Genomic DNA, 23,086 nt, shown 5'->3' on the forward strand with positions numbered 1-23,086 from the left:
TGGACACCAATGGGCAGGGGGAAAATACTCACGGACACCTATGAGATATGGAGGCTGGCCATTGAAAATTCGCACCATCAGCTCTTCAACTTCTGCATGGAGGCTCCATGGGTTGCTGCCCATCACTCTGCCCGCCCCCTGTGCTCCTCTTCTCTAGCCACGTCCATCCCATCCTTTGAGCAGCAAAGGTCCGGCGAGGTCCACGGGGAAGCACAGGTCGGCAGTGAGTTCGCTGGAAGAAGAGCCGCAAGAAGGCAGCGATGCCCTTGGTTTAATCCCACCGGCCTTCACTTTTTTCTGGCCGTGGTGGATCTTGTGCTGAAATTCAAGTCTTAAGCTAGCAATGGATCTTATATCATGAATTTTGTTGATGTCCGAAAATTGGTCACAGAACTGTGGCTGGCTATAGAAATAATCAAAAGCTCCTTTCAATTGCCAATCCCTAGATTTCAGTGCCTGAAGGGCAACCTTCTAGCCTTCTAGCTGCATCATCTGATCATCTGATGACATCATTAGATGTATATTTCGACTCAAAATTTCGCTTAGAGTTTTGCTAAAATAAAACTGTTTCACAAACGAGCTTAGGAGAGGTGAGAATGATTTCTTGTCGTGCTTAGAACTACTGACCTGTGTAGTGCATGTACATACATGCATACTTCAGAACGATTATTATGTAAAGAAACCGGCCCCATCGTAAACCGCGAACGGACGGCATCCGACTCCGACCCTTCTTATGATTAACCCCTTCTTATTAACCCCGTCGGGAGGCAGGTGGTGAAGCCCAAACCTCTCGCAAACAAACCCCCGCTGCCCGCGCGACGCTCGATTCCGCCGCCGGCTCCCAACGCTCCCGACGCACGATTCCGCCGCCGCCCGCGCGACATAGCAGGTTATCCCGGTTTCTCTCTTCGTGGATTAGCCTGCCAGCACAGTTTTAGCGACTTAAACTGGTGTGTTATTTTTAGTTCTGCTTTGCCTGCTTGGGGGCATACAGTTGCGGGTTCGGATCTACTAATTTCACTCAAGGTCCTGATCTGAGTAGAATTCGATGGAATCGGAGGATCTAGTTGTGCCCACAACTACTTCTGAGCCAGTGGATGTGCTGACCAAGCCACTCCCGCCCACCAAGCCACCATACCTTCCATACAAAGAGGACAAAGAAAAGCGGGACAAGGAGGAGGAACGGGCAGAGATTGAAGCCGCGGAAGAGAAGTGACACAACATTATGCTATCAGGCATGGAAGTCCTGAGGAGGACGGGCCAGCTTATCGAAATCGTGGACTGCAAGATTGATGTGCGACTCTTGGTCAACCGCAAGAGTAACTGTGACGAAATCAAGTGGGGAAATGAGTAAGTATTATGCTTGAATATGCAAATGGAGTTTTCTTTTATGTCTACATCCAGAGTAAATCATTGATGGTATACCTTGCTGTGGGGTTTTAACTATTTTTCTTAGCTTAGCCTGATTAATTACGGTTAAATGTAATTTTCCAAATTTTTTTTTGTTCTAGGCCTGTTGATAAAGAGATTGTGCTCGAGAGAGAAAATGCCCTCTGGAATGCTGCTATGGAATATCGGAAAGTTCATAACATGGTGATCAGTTACTTCCTTCATTGATATTTTATTATCATTTATATTGTTTATTGTTACACCCACTGCAAAAGTGAGCATGAAAATAATACCGATTTTGTAATATCCCAGGTTTAGAGGCAATAAAATGAGAGAACACCAAAGTGTGCATTGCATTCATGCATAGAAAATCCGGGGAATTTTCGCGCTTTCAAATAAAACTTACCACAGTAACTGAAGTTTCACTTGACTTGCTGAAATTGAAGTAGATCATCAAGTCAAGCGCTATAAACTTCACTGTGATATTTGCTAAAACCTTGTTTTGGGTAGAGATGATTTGATCTATGGATTAGATCAAATAGAATTAGATTTATATCAACACATTCTTTAAGAATCGAAGCCTAACTTATTAACACTTAAAAGTTAGAAACTACCTTTGGGTGTAAATTAATTCACTTCTAAACTTATTACCAAATAAGGTAAACCACAGGGTCTAAAGTGCATAAAAGCCACACATTCTTATTTAAATCATAACTTATTAAATATATGGAATATCATAAAACTAAATCCATTTACATTACAAATTATAGTTCAAACTATTTGAATAAAACTAACTATGGGTATTTTGAAACTCATATGATCATGCCTTGGTGAAATCAAACACCAACTATCCAAATTTGAGGAATAACCTTCAACCTTGATCTTTTGATCAATATTATAATATAAATCCAATCCAATATGATATAGTGACTCATCCACAATAATAAAACCATCCACAAGATATTTAATAACAAATGCCACTTGGCTATCCAAAAATAAATCATATGAGAGGATAATGATCTTTCCACATAGGATGAAAATATCTACATGACTTGCTTTCCAAGCTATGCCACCTCATGCTCAAAGGATTGCTATGGATAAGGGCATGACACCCAAGCACCTTACTTATCAAACCAACACAAGAGTCACCACCTATGTGTCATGATACTAGAGCTTGCCCAAGCCTATAAATAGAGCCACACCCTTCATCCATTTGCTCATCAAGTACCATGTTACATGGGAACAAACACATAGAGCCACTCCATGTGAATTAGCTAGAATCAAGATGAAGAAGCTAGGAGGTGGAGGCATACCACAAGATGCAGGTTTATCAGATTTCCTGAAGAACAAGCTACAGAAGATACCAAGGTAGAATTCCTAGGCAAACCATATATTTAGAGGATCATATCGTCATCTCTTGAGTAATACCTTAGAATATTCCAAGACATTGAGAAGTGAGAGAAGTTATAATACTAATCATAGCCATGCCCATAAAAGAATACTAGAGTAGTACTAATCCTAGTTGTTCAAGACAACATTTGATCTTGGAGGTGAGAACCTTATTCCAATAGCAATACCTTAGGAAACCAATTCCATAATCATCACAACTTAGTATTAATTATAAACCCTAAGAATCTAGGATGAGTGTGATGAGAGGAATATTAAAGAGGGATTAGTGAGGAATGAGTGGATCTTGTCTAATGCATGATTATACCTTGTAGCCAAAGATGATAAGTAAAACACATATGATTAATAGAACTCATCTATCACATAAAATAATAAGTATATCACTAGTAGTTAATCCAGACCAATACTCCTGCCTTGTATAGAGTAGTAATGCTATGGTATTTAAACCTTGCCTATTCAAACACTTGAGACGAACCTAGCATTGCCTTGATACAATAATTCTACCTAAGTGAGGAGAATAACCCTAGCCAATTAAAACATGATCAAACTTATACCATATCTGAATTCTAGTTGTGTATCACATTGGTGATCACTACTAAAATCCTATGCCATATTTGAATTTCAATCCAAGTATCACTTTGGATTATAAGTAAAGCCCTGCCATGCCTCATGCCTATACAATACTTCAATTAGTGAAGTATTCCTAAAACTCTAACCCTTTCATATAGGATCCACCCCACATAAAATATTATGTCCTAACTTGTGAATCATGGATCACAAGTAATAACCCAAGCCATATATACTTAAAGACTAATGCCATTTGGTGAGTAGCGTGAAACCAATATCACCACTCTTCTTAAACCCTAAGAACTATCATACCCATAAAATCATGAACCAATCCCATTTCCTTTACCATTTGTTAAACCCTAGTCATACCTAAATTATATATGAATCATCAATATGGTTAAGCACTTGCAAAATAGAATATGTTCACCATTCACATGTTCTCAATTTCAGATCTTTTAAAACAGAATTGATTCCTAAATTTAAAGTAATGGAATTGAACCCTAAAATTCATATCTATTTGCACTTTTAACTTGTGCCTCATAAGAACTAAAATTAACCAATTATAAAATGGTTGTTTAACAACAAAACAATGCAGTAAACATGATTATCAAATTATAGTAATATTCAAATGTTTTAGAACCTGCAAAAACAAAACAGAATTCAATTTGAATTCAAACCAGTAAATAAAAACAGAAAAAGGAAATGAAAATTTGAAATAAAAAGTGGAGGGAAACTTACCTTACCTGGCCGGGCAACCCAGTAACAGCCCACGTTGTTGGCCCAGCAGGAGACCAGGAGCAGCCCAGCCCACGAACCAATTCGACCCACCTTACCATTTCGGCACAGAGAAGAAAAGGGGCTTCGTCTTCCTTCCCGGCAACGACAGCGCGGTGGAGGAGTTTCGACACGTCCTCGACGAGGATAAGCACGCCGCCGGACGTCGCAGACCGTCTCTGAACCTCGTACAAGTTTCTCGCGTCCGAGCCTATCCCAATCGCGCCAAAGATTCACGCCCAATCCACCCCAGTCTTCATCGAAGCATCCCGGCCACTGCCGCCGGCGAGGTGACGAGATAGACCTCGTCGTGGCCTATAAATACGCCCTGAGCTCCGCATTGAAACCCTAATGTCTCGCCGCCCAGCCATTCTTTCTCAGTCGCCCTCTAATTCTCACCATCATCCAATCACCGTCGCCGGAGTTCATCGCGAATCCGACCATAGAAACCACCCCTGAGCTCACCGTTTGGTCGAGGAGGTGCGCCTCGATGTCGTCGTTCTACTGGCAAAGCCACGCATCCAGGGGAGCCCCGGATCAATCCAATTTGGCATTTCCCTTTCAGTGTACTGTGGCGGTATCGGCGAGTTCGTGCTCGATTCCGTCCAGGATCCACCTCGCCGACCACACCATCAAGATCAGGGTAACATTGCGCATCTCCAGACCTATTGTTTGCGTCATTTAGTGTCTTGTAGCTCGGTTTCATCATTCGACCGGCCGATGCCGCCGCAGATGTGCTCACCGGAGTAACTCCGGTGACCATTTGATGGTGCCGAGGGTACCGTTTCACTCGGAGTGAGGAGAGGGATCGAACGCACTAATTTTTGTGGTCTCTGGGGGTCTCTGGCGTCCCGTCCGTCGCTCACCGGAGCATCGCCGGCGCTCTCTCCGGCGAGGTGACGTGGAGGTGGACCCGCTGGTCATGTTGACTTGGTCAGCTGCCAACGAGGCAGGAGACTAGTCAATAACCCCACCTGTCTGTCTCTAGGGCTAGGAGTGAACCAGTATGCTTAGTAATTTCCGTTTAATTCAAATTCCAGTAAATTGCTAAAACTTTGTAAAATCATACAAAATTCATTTCAACTCAGAAAAAGATAAATAATATATCAAAATGCTCACAAAAATAAACTCTATTCAAATAAAATATAAAACAAAAATGTGTGTCAAAATAAAATTTCACTTATTTTTAACCTTACTAATTATGCCATTTCATTTATTTAAAATACAATTTGAATTCAATAATTAGTGAAGTTATAAAAATTAAATTTTAACTATTCAGTAACTAAGTAAAATGCTAAGATTAATTTTATTTACCATAATTGCATTAACTTAATTATTAATGGTAATTCATAAACCCTAATTGCATATTACTATTTTCTATTTTCTTTAAATAGTAATAACTCCAGAAAATATTAAAAGCTAATATTATTTTGGTAGCCCAATAATTGTTTACTTAAACCTCTTTAGTTAACAAGTAAAGTATTTTAAACCTAATAACAATTAAACTTAAATAAGAGTTGCCTTAATTATTAATTCTTGTGGAAGTTAATAAAATGCCCAACCATTAATAATTATGCTTCAAAGTAATTAGTTACCACACCTATATTTCTAATTATTATTTTAGGAGTTATACCATAATTTAGAAACCCTAGTTTTAATTTAAATAAGACATTGATCTCATTATTTCATGTGTTCATCCATAGTAGTGGCCAACCTAAAACCCTAAGGATTTAACCCATGTGATCATTACACTTTAGTAGTAACTCTAAAACCCTAGTTGCTTATCACATGTGATCATGTGAATTTCAACTTTACTTGTAGAACCTTGATAAGTAACCAATGAATGCATAATCATGATCCATCAACATAAAACCAATTCACATGAGCTTGTCATTTCATGTTCCTATTCTTAATTAAAACCTATATGATTCACTAGTATCACCTAGGTATAAACCCTAGCTTGTTACCGCATGTTAGCACCATTGATCATCAATCCTATATACCACACCATTAGGATCAACCTTAATCATCATAATTTAGTAGAACTATAATTATGAACCCTAGTATCAACCTTGTGTAGCAAATCACATCACATGCTCCTATTCTACTAAACCCTACTTAGGAAATGATAAGCCACTTAGCTTAGAAACCATTAGAGACTATTTAGTAAAGCAATTGTGAAACCATAGTAAACCCTAATAGCTAATTTATAGAACCATCTTAAATAACCATCCTTTGATATGATGTATATGGGAAACCATAGTAATAACCTTATCAATACTTGCTATATAGAAACCCCAATTCAAATTAAGAACCAACTAGTTCCTATTAGTGGAACTAAATGAATTCAATAGTAAACCCTAGAAAGACATAGATCCTATGCATAGTAGTTCATATTCTTATTTAATCTGTTCTTCAAAAGTTATTCTTTTGAAGTACAAATGTCAATCAAACCTTAGAAGCCCTAATCCTTCTTTGAAATACTAAATATTTCTTAAACAACATGTTCTTCCAAAGTTATTCTTTTGAAATATAGTATAAGTAATCATCAACCATGTTCTATAGAACTTAAAATTTACAACTGTTCTTTACATATTATTCCACCACTATTCTTTATGTGTATGATTGTTAGGATGTCTTATATCACTTGGTTATGATGCTAATATAACCAAACCCTAATAAGAACCTTGTTTGAGAACCATTCTAAAAGTGCAACCAACCCTCAAGAAATCTTTACAACTCATACATCCTAAATAATCGAGATTAGGTTACGCTCGGGACGATTGCATCTCATACTATGCATTATAGCATCTTTGCCAGTTCTTTAAACATTGTCCTTACCGGACGATGATGGTATTTCAGAATTTGGAGTTATCACGTATCGAAGCTTTTGCCTGCATAATCTTGCAGTCAAGAAAGGCAAGTTCATCGCTTGCTCATGTCATTTGATTATTTGTATCAAACTATATGCAAAGTACTATACTTATCACTCATGCATTGAAAAGCAAAGTATTATTTTACAATTATGAATATGACTATGTGGTGGGCAATGGAACCATGGTATGTGTTGATATGGTGGAGGTTCCATTGCATGGGTACTACTCATCTAGGACTAAGTACCAATGCCGTCCAGTGATTCTAGCGCCGTACATATCGCGTTATCCATGAGATCTATAATGGCCTGGGAAGTCACCGTATCTTTTCCCTTCTGCACGCCAACGGATTGGTAGAGCCGGCGGGGTGTTGGAGGCACTGCCGTAGGTTGGGATAGCCTTTTAAATCCCCATCCATTAGTGATGATGGCTCTACGATCTATGATGGATTGTCCGGAGTACACCATGAGTAAAGCCGTATTATCGGGGGAAGTCTATTGGAGGTGTACGGTTGGACAAAAGGGTGGGTTTGCAGGGTCGCGGAGAAGGCAGTGATTGGCTTGGATCTTATACTGGGCCTCACACCAAAGGAAGTGTGGACGAGGACATACTCTCGGCCGGCAACATGGTTAAGATCTCTTGTGGGGTAAAGTAACGCACCTCTGCAGAGGGTATCAAGAATTGTGACTGTCACTCCCTGTTCCGGGAAGGGAACTGCGAACGCGGCAGGAAAGGAACTCCACGAAGTTCTAGTCAACCTGTGAAGACTGACGGGCATAGTTTTCAGAATAAAATAAACCTTTTGAAGAAATGATTACAAATACTTGCATTGGCCTATGACTTTCTGGTCTATGGCTGTAGCTAGTGCATGATACACATATTTCCTAATATGAACTTGCTGAGTACGCTCGTACTCATTCTATCCCATTTGAACCCCCTTCTTAGATCAAAGCACCGAAGGAGAAACTACCGTGGAACTCGAAGACAAAGGCGTCAACTACAACAAGACGAAGAATCCAATCAAAGAAGTCAATGGAGTCAACTTCTGCATTAGCTATTATGGAAACCTAGACTAGTAATAGAAGGGAACCTTTCCCTAATCCTAGCACCTAAGTAGCTAGATTTCTATAGCAAGCCAAATAGCTCTTGAACTTGAGTTAGCAATAAGATAGATTACGAGTCGTTCTTCTGGAGCTTTATTTGAAGTTTTACCTCACTGTAAAGTAGGAGGTTGTGTTGATCATATGTAAACAGCTTGTGTGTACTTCTATAGACATACCTTGGACTCGCATATGTTTCTGTTGTACCACTCTGAGAGATGTAATATGAGTGGAACGGTGTTTCACTTGTGTTACGTCAACGACTTGTGTACTACACCATGCAGTGGTACGCTGGGTCACCACAGATTTCATGTTTATATCCAACTGCGTACTGAAAATCTGGAACTGTTCCTGTAGGATTGTGGCACCCCGGACCAACTGTCCGAAATACCCGTTATGCATTCACTCATGATCCCATGATCAGTGTAACATGAGCACATAACCGAACTGATAAACAGAGTTACAACATCCATTACATAGTACCGAAATAATAAATAGTCTTACAAACGGTCTCATGACCAAGTCTTACATAAATGGCCCAACTTTGTCGGGCCCAAGTCATGCCTTAAACCCTACAGGCAGCTGACCGGGAAACGTCCTAAGTCGCGTAGTCGTCCTGATAACCTCCATCATCTTCAAAATCCTCCTCATAGTCTGGCCAAGTAAATAGCCAGGGACAAAGCCGTGAGTACATTTTGAATTGTACTCGCAAACCATTTACAAAGTAACATATCAAGGAAAACAAGGTACCGAGGACTAACTAGGAGATCAAGAGGGAATGACCACTTTTGTTTAAGAATGTGTTATGTAGAAGAGAAGAAGTGTTTTTGGTGGAGTTAACATCTCAACTTCATGGGTGAAGGAGATAAGAGAATATATCTAAGACATCACTACATGATTTAGTTTAGGAAGATCTTTCACGACATAAACACTTAGGAAGGGTAGACCCAGATTTTATCATTTCCTTTCCGACCACCTCATTGTGGTCACCAACCATTTTTCCAGTACTCTAAGTACTCCAACACAAAATTCCGTTTCTTTCCTTTGTCAAACACTTTTATAAACAAAACACATCAGGCTAAGCAACAGCCATTCCAACCGTCCATGACCGCGGACACGGCTATTCGAATAGATTTAACTCTGCAGAGTTTGCGCACTTTACCCACAAGATCTGATAAATCCGCCGGGATCATCCCCGGGCCATCATACAAAAGTATGTGGGTATCGGATAACCAGTCGAAGCCTTTCGCCCATTCTAATTAGCAAGAGGTCCTACCCTATGGAGTATGTACCTCCCCGGCACCGTGGCAGCTCACCTCCTTTTGAGCGTGGCTCCACCGCCAAGCCAGGAGACCCATAGTGTCTTCCGGACGGGTCAGCCCCGAAGGCCTCCCGTTATACTATTGTCCCAACCTCGACAATCCGGACTCGGGGGTAACCGTACCCTTGTATAGTTATGCGGTGCCTCATGCTAAAGAGAACAAACGTCGAGCTAAGCCCCGTGCCCATGTTGGAGTAATGTGGTTGCGCTAATAAGTTGTCATGGGTGAGTACTTAGGCGCCAAAGTTTTCATAATATCCCAACCACTTTCTCATCCCCATCATTTTTACCAAATCCTTTCCTTTCTCAAATTCTCACTTGGGCATAACATTATACCCAAGGTTTTTAATAAAAACTTTTACAACAAGGTAAAACCTTGAGGGTTTTCCCAACCTAAAGTTTATGTGTGAACTAAAATGTATAATAGCATAATGATTGCCATCATAACATAAAGGGTGTCAATGGCATCCATACTCCCAATGAGCATGAATGGAGATAATCAAAAAGGTAGAGCAATTTTAATGATGTTAACCCATGTCTTTACTAGAATTAGGAGTGTAAAATGGCGATGAATGTGATTCACATACTTAGAGTAAGTACGCAAAATATCGAGAGGGGACATTACACACTTGGTAGCAAGTATGTAAAAGAATCAAATTATCCAAACCCAAGGAACACAAGAAATCAAGAGACCAAAGATAGAAAGATCTCAACCAAGAACATAGATAACAAGGAGTCAAAATAAATGGCTTGCCTTGGCTGGCTAGTCCCTGGTCTTCTTCAACACCTTCTCCAAAATCTTCCCCTTCGGCTTCTCCCACGTTCGTTTCTATCGTTCGCAAAAATAAAAGAGCAACATACAATCAATCACATAACTCAAGAGTCAAGTTTTTTTTTAAAAGAAGGTGGTATGCAGGGGTACATGTTGTATTAAAGTGAAAACATGAATTGGCCAGGTATTTAAGAAAAGGGTTGGGTGGAAATTAAATAGACACAATTACTTAATGGACAACATTTTATGTGACAAAAACCATTTTCATAAACGAACCAGAATTTGTACTTACAGGGCCTAATATTATTTTTATTAGATGGACAATGTTAAGGCAAGACGAACACAATTGGAATTAGTCGAAAATATTAAATCTAAGATTTTATATCTACAATAAAGTGTGCAGAACACCAGCAACTAGTTTAATCTACCATAAATTGCAGAAAAATACTAAAAATATGGGACCGGTGGCATGTGAAAGGTATTAAAATTATCTTTCTAACGTCACTGGTTTCATTCAATTTGGATTTATAAAACTTGAGATACAAGCAATTTGGTGCACAGGTGTTATTAATACAGAAAATGTTTAAAACGAAAATTCAAAGGGGAGTTTCGGGCGGGAAAGGTCTTGGGCCGTGCTGTGAAGAAATGGGCCGGCCCAGAGAAATTGCCACGCGGGCTGGGAAGAAAATAAAGAAGCAAATAAAAGAAAAAGGAGGGGGGGGGGGGGGGCGGGGTGGGCCAGGCCCTGCATGGCCACGCTGGCCTGCATGGCCCATGCAGGCGTCGGATGGAGATCCGATGGCCCATGGCCATCGTCTCCTCCACGCGAGCGCGAGGCGCGGCCATGGCGGCCGACGTTGGCAGAGAAGGGGGCAGGGGAGGCCGGGGACTCACCGGCGACGGCAGGGGCTCGGTGGCGAGGTCGTGGCGGGTCGCGGAACGGGGCGAGGTAGGGTTGGGCGGCGTCCTGCTCCTCCTCCCGGCTTCTTTCCGACGGCGATGGCGCGGGCGTCGGGCAGAACCTTGGGACGGCGGTGCTCTCCGGCGTGCCTGGCAAGGGGAAGGGGTGCAGGGTGAGTGCCATGGTCGACCAGAGAGAACAGAACAGAGGGAGAGGGTGGGCGTCGTCGAGGCAGGGCTCGGCGTCCTCCTTGCCTCCGGCGGTGTCCACGGGCGCAGGGCTTCGCCGAGCTGCAGTGAGCAGCAGCCCAGAGCAGTGCCCTGGGTGCTCTCCTGAGAGCTTGTGGAGGTGGAGAGGAGTGTGGAGTGAGGTGTGAGGGAGAGGAGGGGTGCGGGCGGGGGTTTATATAGGCAGGAGGGAGGGCATCGGGCGGGGCTGGGCGGCAGCGATGGCCAACCAGGGGGCGAGGGCTGGCGTCAGCAGGGTGGGGTCGTGGTGATGTCATGCGGGTGGCGTCAGCAGGGAGGGAGTCGAGGCGTCGAGCGCGTTTACGAGGCGAGGGAGAGCGTCGAGGCGTCGCCGTTCGCCTGGCTTCTGCGCGCGTACGGGAGGGAGTCCAGGATGTGTAGGCTAGGGTTTTGTGGGCTGCCGCTTGGGCCGATTTGGAGAGGGAGGGGAGTCCAGGGAGTCCAAAAGAGGGAGGGGTGCGGGCCAGGTTGAGGTGGGCTAGGTGGTGGTGCATGGGCACCAAGCCCCGGCCATGCAATGTGAAAGGAGAAGAGAGAAAAAGAAAAGAAAGGGTGGTCTCACACCCGGCCATGCACAAGAGAGAAGAGAGAGAGGGGTAGGAGAGGGGGTAGTGTCCCTCTAGGGCTTGCCAAGAGAGAAGGAAAGAGAGGGGTGCAAAAATGGGAGGGGTCATGTGACCATGGCCATAAGAGAGAAATCCAAAAGTGAGAAGAAAAAGGAGGGCTTTGGAGAGTGGAGAGGAAAAAGGTGGCATGCAAATGCATGTGCATTTGTGTGTTTCCATAATGATGGAGAAAGAAAAACTTGGGAGTTGCCTTACTAGAGGTGTTAAGAAGGAAGAATTCCCTCTTTTAAATTTGGGTACTAAACTTGATACTAAGGGTTTTAGTGAGTAGTGATCCAAGTGCACACATTTCCAACAAATTTTGAGCAAACAACAAGCTATGCAACACTAGGTGGCAATTTATGAAAAGTTTTTGTTGGCCCAAAATTTTAAGACTAGAAAATATGCAGGGTATAAAAAGTGGGTTGTGACAGACCTTCCCCCCTTAAAAGAATCTCGTCCCGAGATTCCGGATCTAAGAGCTGAAGAGATATGGGAACTCGCTCCTAAGATAATCCTCCCGTTCCCAGGTGGCTTCCTCCTCAGAATGGTTACTCCATTGGACCTTGAAAAACTTGATCTTTCTCCTGCGAGTGACCCTCACGGCCTCTTCCAGGATTCGGAGTGGTTTTTCGCGGTAGGTTAAATCCTGGCTTAGGTTGATAGAGCGGTGGTCGATGTTCTTGAATACTTCGGGCTTGTCGGGTACTTGGAGGCATTTCCGGAGTTGGGAGACATGGAAGACATCATGAAACTCTGACAGTTCTGCGGGTAGCTCCAGTTGATATGAGACTTCTCCGCGGCGACCAAGGACCTTGAAGGGACCAATGTATCTTGGTGCTAACTTGCCCTTGACATGGAAACGTTGCATTCCTTTGAGAGGGGTGACGCGAAGATAAGCAAAGTCTCCGCTGCTGAATGTTACTTCTCGGCGCTTGGGGTCAGCGTAGCTTTTCTGACGAGATTGGGCAGCCTTCAATCGATCTCTGATAAGTTGAACTTGTTCTTCTGCTTCATGAAGTATATCAGGTCCGAACACTTGACTCTCTCCAGTCTCGGACCAATTGAGAGGGGTGCGACACTTGCGCCCATAGAGTGCTTCAAACGGTGCCATCTGGAGGCTGGCCTGGTAGCTGTTATTATAAGAGAACTCCGTAAAGGGGAGACAGTCTTCCCATTTTGCCCCATAGGCTAGAACACATGCGCGGAGCATGTCTTCCGAAATCTGGTTCACTCGCTCAGTTTGTCCTCCGGTTTGTGGATGGTAAGCGGTGCTGAAAGAGAGTTTGGTTCCTAAGGCTTCATGCAATTTGTTCCAGAATCTATAGGTGAATTGTGCGCCGCGATCAGATACAATTCTCTTGGGAACTCCATGGAGACTGACGATCCATGAGATATAAAGATCTGCCAAGCGATGTCCATTGAAAGTAGTCTTGACGGGAAGGAAATGAGCGACTTTGGTCAGTCGATCCACTATGACCCAAATAGAGTCATGCCCGCGGCTGGATCGGGGAAGTCCAGTGATGAAGTCCATACCTACTTCTTCCCACTTCCACACAGGGACCTTTAGTGGCTGAAGCAAACCTACCGGGCGTTGGTGTTCTGCCTTGATTCGCTGACATACATCACACCTAGCGATGAAGAAGGCAATGTCACGCTTCATCCCATGCCACCAGAAAATCTCCTTGAGATCCAGGTACATCTTTGACCCGCCAGGGTGAATGGAGTAAGGAGTGTTATGAGCTTCCTCCATAATCAGGTTCTTCAGTTCAGGGATAGTTGGTACACAAAGACGTCCATTGTACCACAAGATTCCTTCTCCATCCACGGAAAATCCAGCCACTTCCTCTTTGTCCATACGGCGTTTGATACCTTCAATACTCTCATGACCTTTCTGAGCTTCCTTGATTTGATCCCGGAGGGTCGGCTTAACTTCCAATGCGGCTAGAAAACCATGGCTAACGAGTTCCAGGCCGAACTCTTCAAATTCTTGGTATAGCATGGGTTGCTCAACTTTGAGACGGGCATTCAGCGAACATGGTTCGCGACTAAGAGCGTCGGCGACTACATTCGCCTTCCCAGGGTGATAGTGAATACTCAGATCATAGTCCTTTATCAGCTCTATCCATCTCCTTTGTCGCATGTTCAGCTCCCTCTGAGTGAATATATACTTGAGACTCTTGTGGTCGGTGTAAATGTCACACCGATTTCCGATGAGATAATGACGCCAAGTCTTGAGTGCATGTACTACGGCAGCTAATTCCAGATCATGAGTTGGGTAGTTCATTTCATGAGGCCGCAGTTGTCGGGAGAGGTAGGCAATAACCTTCCCTTCTTGCATCAGAACACTACCAAGTCCAAGCTTGGAAGCGTCGCAGTAAATTACAAAGTCCTTGGTGACATCAGGCATGGTGAGGATAGGGGCAGACACAAGACGCTTCTTGAGTTCTTGAAATCTGACTTCACATTGTTCTGTCCACTCAAATTTCTTGCCTTTCTTGAGCAACATGGTCATGGGCTTGGCGATACTTGAGAACCCTTCGACAAACTTACGGTAGTAGCCTGCCAATCCGAGGAAGGATCTCACCTCGGTTGGGTTAGTAGGCGGCTTCCGATCCATGATAGACTTGATGAGAGAGGGGTCGACAGAGACTCCTCCAGCGGACAGAACATGGCCAAGAAATCCAACTTCCTTGAGCCAAAACTGACATTTGCTAAATTTAGCATAGAGTTGGTGCTTTGTCAAGGTTCCCAAAACGAGTCGTAGATGCTCTTCATGTTCTTCTTCACTCTTGGAGTAGACTAAGATGTCATCGATAAATACTATGACAAACTTGTCGAGGTAATCCATGAAGACTTTGTTCATGAGGTTCATGAAGTAGGCTGGAGCGTTGGTTAAGCCAAAGGACATTACGGTGTACTCAAACAATCCGTAACAGGTGGTGAAGGCTGTTTTGGGGATATCCGACTCTCGTACTTTGAGCTGATGGTAACCCGTACGGAGGTCAATCTTGGAGAAAACTCGGGCTCCATTCATTTGATCAAACAAATCTTCGATCTTGGGAAGGGGATATTTATTTTTGATGGTCACCTCATTGAGTTTTCGGTAATCCACGCACAGGCGAATGGTACCGTCTCGCTTGTCCACAAATATCACGGGAGATCCCCATGGCGAGGCACTAGGTCGGATTAGACCTTTACTCAACATATCGTCCAATTGTTTCTTTAGCTCAACCAGCTCTTGGGGGTTCATGCGATAGGGCCTCTGTGCTATAGGTGCTGTTCCAGGGATAAGTTCGATGATGAACTCGATATCCCTATCAGGGGGCATACCGGGCAACTCTTCTGGGAAAACATCTGGATACTCACAAACGATTGGGACAAGATCGATGGGGGTTCCAGAGACACTCTGTTTACAGAAGGCTTTAGATGAAGGCATAGTGGCGGTGTACTTTATTTGGATCCCTTCACTATTGGTTAAGGTGATAGACTTATGGGCACAGTCAATGTGGCCTTGGTATTTAGTCATCCAATCCATTCCCAGAATTACCTCCAACCCTTGGGCTCCTAGGACGATGAGGTCAGCTTGGAAGGGGACACCTAAGATTTCTACCGGAACTTGTTTACAAGATAAGCGAGTTTTAGCGGTGGATCCAGGTATTTGAACTAGCATGAGTCTATCCATAAGGGTGGGTGTCATTTTACTTTTCTTGACAAAGGGTTCGGTAACAAAGGAATGTGATGCACCGGAATCAAAAAGAACTCTTGCGGGGGTGGAGTGGACTAGGAACGTACCTAGCACAATGTCAGGAGATTCTTCAGCTTTTTCGGCATTGGCATGATTCAGGTGTCCTCTAGCAGTGTTAGCCTGCTTCTTAGGTGGGGGCTTCCTCCCGGTTGCAGGACGAGCTTGGCCTTGATTTGGTCTTGGTGCATTGGGGCGTTGAGCAGGGTTCATCTTGGTGGGGCATTCACGAGAGAAATGTCCAGGCTGTCCACAAGCGAAACATCCTTCTCCTTGAGGGCGAGCATTTGGGTTGTTGCGGGGGTTGTTGTTGAAGTTTCCTCCCCCGGTACGAGGCTGCACAGCCTGGCGGTTAGTGTTGTTGTTGGAGGGGCGATATGCGGGAGCTGGTGCTCGCTGAGGCTGAGGCGCCGGCCTTGGTGGAGGCTGGCCGCGGAACCTAGCATTGCTGGGTCCACTCTGCTGCTGCTGCTGCATCTTGCGCTTGCGGGTCTCATAGGCTGCCTTGCGCTTTGATTCCACCATAATGGCGGCATCCACCAGAGATTCCAGATCAGGGTAAGGAACGGCCACTAGAATACTCTGAATCTCTTCATGAAGACCATTAAGGAAATGGTCCCTCTTCTTCTCATCAGTATCAGTGTCCTGAGGTGCGTATCTAGCCAAGGTGTTGAACTTGTCCAGGTAGTCGATCACACTACCATTGTTCTGCTTAAGATTGAAGAACTCATCTCTCTTGATCTTGATTAAACCTGAAGGGATGTGGGCTTTGCGGAACTTAGCAGTAAACTCCTCCCAAGTGATCACATGGTCTTCAGCTTGCATTGCCTTAATATTCTCCCACCAAGCTCTTGCGGGTCCGGCGAGAAAGTGAGTTGCAAGAACCACCTTCTCATTCTCACCCACAGCCGCGACTTCCAAATTGTTCTCGATAGTACGGAGCCAATCGTCCGCATCAAGAGGGGCGGTGCACTTGGTGAACACTGGTGGGTTAGTGTTCTGGAAGTCCCTTAGCTTGGATCTTGGGCCGTCTTCACCATCACCTCCATTGTTGTTGTTTCCTGCGGCAAGCTGAGCAACATTCTGCAGAGCCGCGATGTTTGCTTGACTTTCAGCGCGAGCGGCTTGACAGTCTTCCATAAGGATGCGAAGGATTTGAGCCATATTGGGTTCAGGTGGGGGTGGAGGGTCGTTCTGGTGCGCTCCGCGGCGAGTGTCAACCATCTGATGAGATGAAGACATGAGAAAAAAGGGAACAACTTGGATAGGCGAGTTCTTTCTAAGGGGGAGGGGTGACAGGATGCATAAAAACTTGTTGAAAAACTCGAAAGATAAAGAAAGCATATAATCAAAAGCAACCATCATCATAACATAGATATCACCAAAAGATCAAAGTTCACCACATCAAGGTCACCATAGGACCAACATCGTTCTACACGATTACATAAGGGACATCATACATAACTAGCGATGGTGTGGGTGCTCAAACTAGTCGTCGTCAAGGATGATGGTGTCATCCTTAGTCGGCGGCTCCTGAAACGGTGGCTCCTCGGGGTCTTCCTCCTCTTCGGACGACTCGTGAGGGGTAGGGGGTGCTGGCACTTCTGGCTCATCATTGATGAAGTCCAGATCATCCTCATCTTCCTCGCTCGGGTTGTTCCAATCATAGCCTTCCTCATCCATGTAGTCATCATCGTCACTAAGGAGGGCAGCATTCTCCTTACGGAGGTCCTCGCCATCATCCTCCAGCTCCTCTATCTTAGTCTCAGCTTCGCGGAGGGCCGTCTTAAGGTGTGCCACCTTCACCTTAAGCATGTACTTGGCCTCTCTTGCCCGAAGCTTGAGCTTCCGCTGGCGGCGAGCTCTCTGCCTCATCTCCTCAAGGTCCTTCTTGGTCTCGTCCAACTCGTTCTTCAGCATCTCCTGTTCCATCCTGCTGATATCGAGGCTGTTCTGGGTCTTGCCGAGGATGAACTCCATCTGGGCAGCGTGGCATCCGAGGGGGCAAACGTACGGCACGATGGTGGGAAGGCCCTCCTCGTCACGCCGCCCAAAGTGAGCATAAGGGAGGTTCTTCTCCTCGAGCTCCGCACGGTGGTGGTAGGTGAGGCGAGCAAGAGCTACCTGGAGCGCACGGATTAAACCGTCCTCCCACGTGCGCTCGAACAGCTGGATCTCGAACTCTGGGAGCTGCTTGACGTGGGAGCCCCGGATGGTGCAGACTATCATCCAGGACAAGTCCCCGTCATGAGGCTCCATCTGTCCGCCCTTCACCTCGGGGCGGAGGCGACCGACGGCGTGACAAACGTCGATCAGGGCAGTCTCAAAGAGGAACAAAGGCTGCGACTCTCCCACCTGACGGCTCCGGGTGTACATAACTTCTTCCATCTACACAAAATTTTAGGGTTAATACAAGTAGTAATATGACAAGTGTGCAAAATTTTAAGGTACATAATATAAAACAGTTAAGATTAATGCAAGTAGTTTATCTCTAAGGAGAAAAATTTAGGGGAGAGACAAGGCATTCTTTCAGCTTAGAGTCATCTCATTTTTGATATTGAAAATAGTTTTTCCCTAACATTAACGTCCATGCTAACTAAGGCTTTCCCTAGAGTCAGGATGGCTCTGATACCAGCTCTGTGGCACCCCGGACCAACTGTCCGAAATACCCGTTATGCATTCACTCATGATCCCATGATCAGTGTAACATGAGCACATAACCGAACTGATAAACAGAGTTACAACATCCATTACATAGTACCGAAATAATAAATAGTCTTACAAACGGTATCATGACCAAGTCTTACATAAATGGCCACATCGGGCTGAATTTCAAACATCCAAAAGCAGCGGATACAAACAACTTTGTCGGGCCCAAGTCATGCCTTAAACCCTACAGGCAGCTGACCGGGAAACGTCCTAAGTCGCGTAGTCGTCCTGATAACCTCCATCATCTTCAAAATCCTCCTCATAGTCTGGCCAAGTAAATAGCCAGGGACAAAGCCGTGAGTACATTTTGAATTGTACTCGCAAACCATTTACAAAGTAACATATCAAGGAAAACAAGGTACCGAGGACTAACTAGGAGATCAAGAGGGAATGACCACTTTTGTTTAAGAATGTGTTATGTAGAAGAGAAGAAGTGTTTTTGGTGGAGTTAACATCTCAACTTCATGGGTGAAGGAGATAAGAGAATATATCTAAGACATCACTACATGATTTAGTTTAGGAAGATCTTTCACGACATAAACACTTAGGAAGGGTAGACCCAGATTTTATCATTTCCTTTCCGACCACCTCATTGTGGTCACCAACCATTTTTCCAGTACTCTAAGTACTCCAACACAAAATTCCGTTTCTTTCCTTTGTCAAACACTTTTATAAACAAAACACATCAGGCTAAGCAACAGCCATTCCAACCGTCTATGACCGCGGACACGGCTATTCGAATAGATTTAACTCTGCAGAGTTTGCGCACTTTACCCACAAGATCTGATAAATCCGCCGGGATCATCCCCGGGCCATCATACGAAAGTATGTGGGTATCGGATAACCAGTCGAAGCCTTTCGCCCATTCTAATTAGCAAGAGGTCCTACCCTATGGAGTATGTACCTCCCCGGCACCGTGGCAGCTCACCTCCTTTTGAGCGTGGCTCCACCGCCAAGCCAGGAGACCCATAGTGTCTTCCGGACGGGTCAGCCCCGAAGGCCTCCCGTTGTACTATTGTCCCAACCTCGACAATCCGGACTCGGGGGTAACCGTACCCTTGTATAGTTATGCGGTGCCTCATGCTAAAGAGAACAAACGTCGAGCTAAGCCCCGTGCCCATGTTGGAGTAATGTGGTTGCGCTAATAAGTTGTCATGGGTGAGTACTTAGGCGCCAAAGTTTTCATAATATCCCAACCACTTTCTCATCCCCATCATTTTTACCAAATCCTTTCCTTTCTCAAATTCTCACTTGGGCATAACATTATACCCAAGGTTTTTAATAAAAACTTTTACAACAAGGTAAAACCTTGAGGGTTTTCCCAACCTAAAGTTTATGTGTGAACTAAAATGTATAATAGCATAATGATTGCCATCATAACATAAAGGGTGTCAAAGGCATCCATACTCCCAATGAGTATGAATGGAGATAATCAAAAAGGTAGAGCAATTTTAATGATGTTAACCCATGTCTTTACTAGAATTAGGAGTGTCAAATGGCGATGAATGTGATTCACATACTTAGAGTAAGTACGCAAAATATCGAGAGGGGACATTACACACTTGGTAGCAAGTATGTAAAAGAATCAAATTATCCAAACCCAAGGAACACAAGAAATCAAGAGACCAAAGATAGAAAGATCTCAACCAAGAACATAGATAACAAGAAGTCAAAATAAATGGCTTGCCTTGGCTGGCTAGTCCCTGGTCTTCTTCAACACCTTCTCCAAAATCTCCCCCTTCGGCTTCTCCCACGTTCGTTTCTATCGTTCGCAAAAATAAAAGAGCAACATACAATCAATCACATAACTCAAGAGTCAAGTTTTTTTTAAAAGAAGGTGGCATGCAGGGGTACATGTTGTATTAAAGTGAAAACATGAATTGGCCAGGTATTTAAGAAAAGGGTTGGGTGGAAATTAAATAGACACAAGTACTTAATGGACAACATTTTATGTGACAAAAACCATTTTCATAAACGAACCAGAATTTGTACTTACAGGGGCTAATATTATTTTTATTAGATGGACAATGTTAAGGCAAGACGAACACAATTGGAATTAGTCGAAAATATTAAATCTAAGATTTTATATCTACAATAAAGTGTGCAGAACACCAGCAAATAGTTTAATCTACCATAAATTGCAGAAAAATCCTAAAAATATGGGACCGGTGGCATGTGAAAGGTATTAAAATTATCTTTCTAACGTCACTGGTTTCATTCAATTTGGATTTATAAAACTCGAGATACAAGCAATTTGGTGCACATGTGTTATTAATACAGAAAATGTTTAAAACGAAAATTCAAAGGGGAGTTTCGGGCGGGAAAGGTCTTGGGCCGTGCTGTGAAGAAATGGGCCGGCCCAGAGAAATTGCCACGCGGGCTGGGAAGAAAATAAAGAAGCAAATAAAAGAAAAAGGAGGGGGGGGGGGGGGCGGGGTGGGCCAGGCCCTGCATGGCCACGCTGGCCTGCATGGCCCATGCAGGCGTCGGATGGAGATCCGATGGCCCATGGCCATCGTCTCCTCCACGCGAGCGCGAGGCGCGGCCAGGGCGGCCGACGTTGGCAGAGAAGGGGGCAGGGGAGGCCGGGGACTCACCGGCGACGGCAGGGGCTCGGCGGCGAGGTCGTGGCGGGTCGCGGAACGGGGCGAGGTAGGGTTGGGCGGCGTCCTGCTCCTCCTCCCGGCTTCTTTCCGACGGCGATGGCGCGGGCGTCGGGCAGAACCTTGGGACGGCGGTGCTCTCCGGTGTGCCTGGCAAGGGGAAGGGGTGCAGGGTGAGTGCCATGGTCGACCAGAGAGAACAGAACGGAGGGAGAGGGTGGGCGTCGTCGAGGCAGGGCTCGGCGTCTTCCTTGCCTCCGGCGGTGTCCACGGGCGCAGGGCTTCGCCGAGCTGCAGTGAGCAGCAGCCCAGAGCAGCGCCCTGGGTGCTCTCCTGAGAGCTTGTGGAGGTGGAGAGGAGTGTGGAGTGAGGTGTGAGGGAGAGGAGGGGTGCGGGCGGGGGTTTATATAGGCAGGAGGGAGGGCATCGGGCGGGGCTGGGCGGCAGCGATGGCCAACCAGGGGGCGAGGGCTGGCGTCAGCAGGGTGGGGTCGTGGTGATGTCATGCGGGTGGCGTCAGCAGGGAGGGAGTCGAGGCGTCGAGTGCGTTTACGAGGCGAGGGAGAGCGTCGAGGCGTCGCCGTTCGCCTGGCTTCTGCGCGCGTACGGGAGGGAGTCCAGGATGTGTAGGCTAGGGTTTTGTGGGCTGCCGCTTGGGCCGATTTGGAGAGGGAGGGGAGTCCAGGGAGTCCAAAAGAGGGAGGGGTGCGGGCCAGGTTGAGGTGGGCTAGGTGGTGGTGTATGGGCACCAAGCCCCGGCCATGCAATGTGAAAGGAGAAGAGAGAAAAAGAAAAGAAAGGGTGGTCTCACACCCGGCCATGCACAAGAGAGAAGAGAGAGAGGGGTAGGAGAGGGGGTAGTGTCCCTCTAGGGCTTGCCAAGAGAGAAGGAAAGAGAGGGGTGCAAAAATGGGAGGGGTCATGTGACCATGGCCATAAGAGAGAAATCCAAAAGTGAGAAGAAAAAGGAGGGCTTTGGAGAGTGGAGAGGAAAAAGGTGGCATGCAAATGCATGTGCATTTGTGTGTTTCCATAATGATGGAGAAAGAAAAACTTGGGAGTTGCCTTACTAGAGGTGTTAAGAAGGAAGAATTCCCTCTTTTAAATTTGGGTACTAAACTTGATACTAAGGGTTTTAGTGAGTAGTGATCCAAGTGCACACATTTCCAACAAATTTTGAGCAAACAACAAGCTATGCAACACTAGGTGGCAATTTATGAAAAGTTTTTGTTGGCCCAAAATTTTAAGACTAGAAAATATGCAGGGTATAAAAAGTGGGTTGTGACAAGGATCGCCTCCACATTAACAGTATGTTGCCACACAGTATCATACAGCTTAGAATAATGGGGCTTGGAAGCTTCCCTGGCCTGCAAAGCATGTTCACGAAACTGTACAACATGCAAATATGTATAGATAAATAAGCTGGGTTAAGGTCTCATGTGTAGCTCCTATGCATTTTGCATGTCTAATGCTTTGCAGGAAGTTTTGTTAGATACCTTGTGTTTTTTCTAGATAAGGTACGTTTAGAATGCGGTTTACTTAAACCTCAACTCAAAAGATACCTTTTGGACCTCTGTCTTGAAACTCCAAATGACATCTAACTGCTTATCTTGTAGTCTCTTACTAATCAATTGTTTCTTTTTAACAGGCTTCTGAGTATGATTTGATTCCCAGCAATATGACCCTATTTCCTATAATGTCAAAGAAGTGCACGTGGTACCATTGCAATCTTGTGGGCTGTCAGAAAGAGTTTCCTTCAAAAGGGTTGCAACAATATTTCTTTCTTGAGGTCAACATGACTGGAGGGAAGACATACAATGTGACGGCATGCATTACACTTGGTATGCCCTTGTTTGTATTCATTAAGTGAAATAATTCGCTGGTCTCTTCTGAATCATTCTGATTTACATTTGGTGATTACGCATAACTGATTTGTCTTTAGCTGATGATGACGTTGACAATACATGTAAGGCATGTCCTTCTCATATGGGCATTTTGCATCCATGCAAAGGCGGATTTGCTTTTGGGTGCAAAAGAAGGTTAGACCGTTTTCTCTGTAGTATAACATTATT

The 23,086-nt window shown here is 44.9% G+C and overlaps 1 protein-coding gene across 1 annotated transcript; it reads left to right on the top strand.

Annotated features, from left to right (window-relative positions):
- The first annotated feature begins 769 nt into the window (after positions 1 to 769).
- Positions 770 to 23,079, top strand: LOC127315038 (uncharacterized). The gene is made up of 6 exons (XM_071824406.1): positions 770 to 889; positions 966 to 1,350; positions 1,512 to 1,593; positions 22,663 to 22,855; positions 22,957 to 23,043; positions 23,075 to 23,079. The coding sequence occupies exons 2-6, from the start codon at positions 1,226 to 1,228 to the stop codon at positions 23,077 to 23,079; spliced, it is 492 nt and encodes a 163-aa protein (XP_071680507.1). The 5' UTR covers positions 770 to 889; positions 966 to 1,225.
- Positions 23,080 to 23,086: the final 7 nt, after the last annotated feature.

The sequence above is a fragment of the Lolium perenne genome, chromosome 7, assembly GCF_019359855.2.
Source record: "Lolium perenne isolate Kyuss_39 chromosome 7, Kyuss_2.0, whole genome shotgun sequence".
NCBI lineage: Eukaryota > Viridiplantae > Streptophyta > Magnoliopsida > Poales > Poaceae > Lolium > Lolium perenne.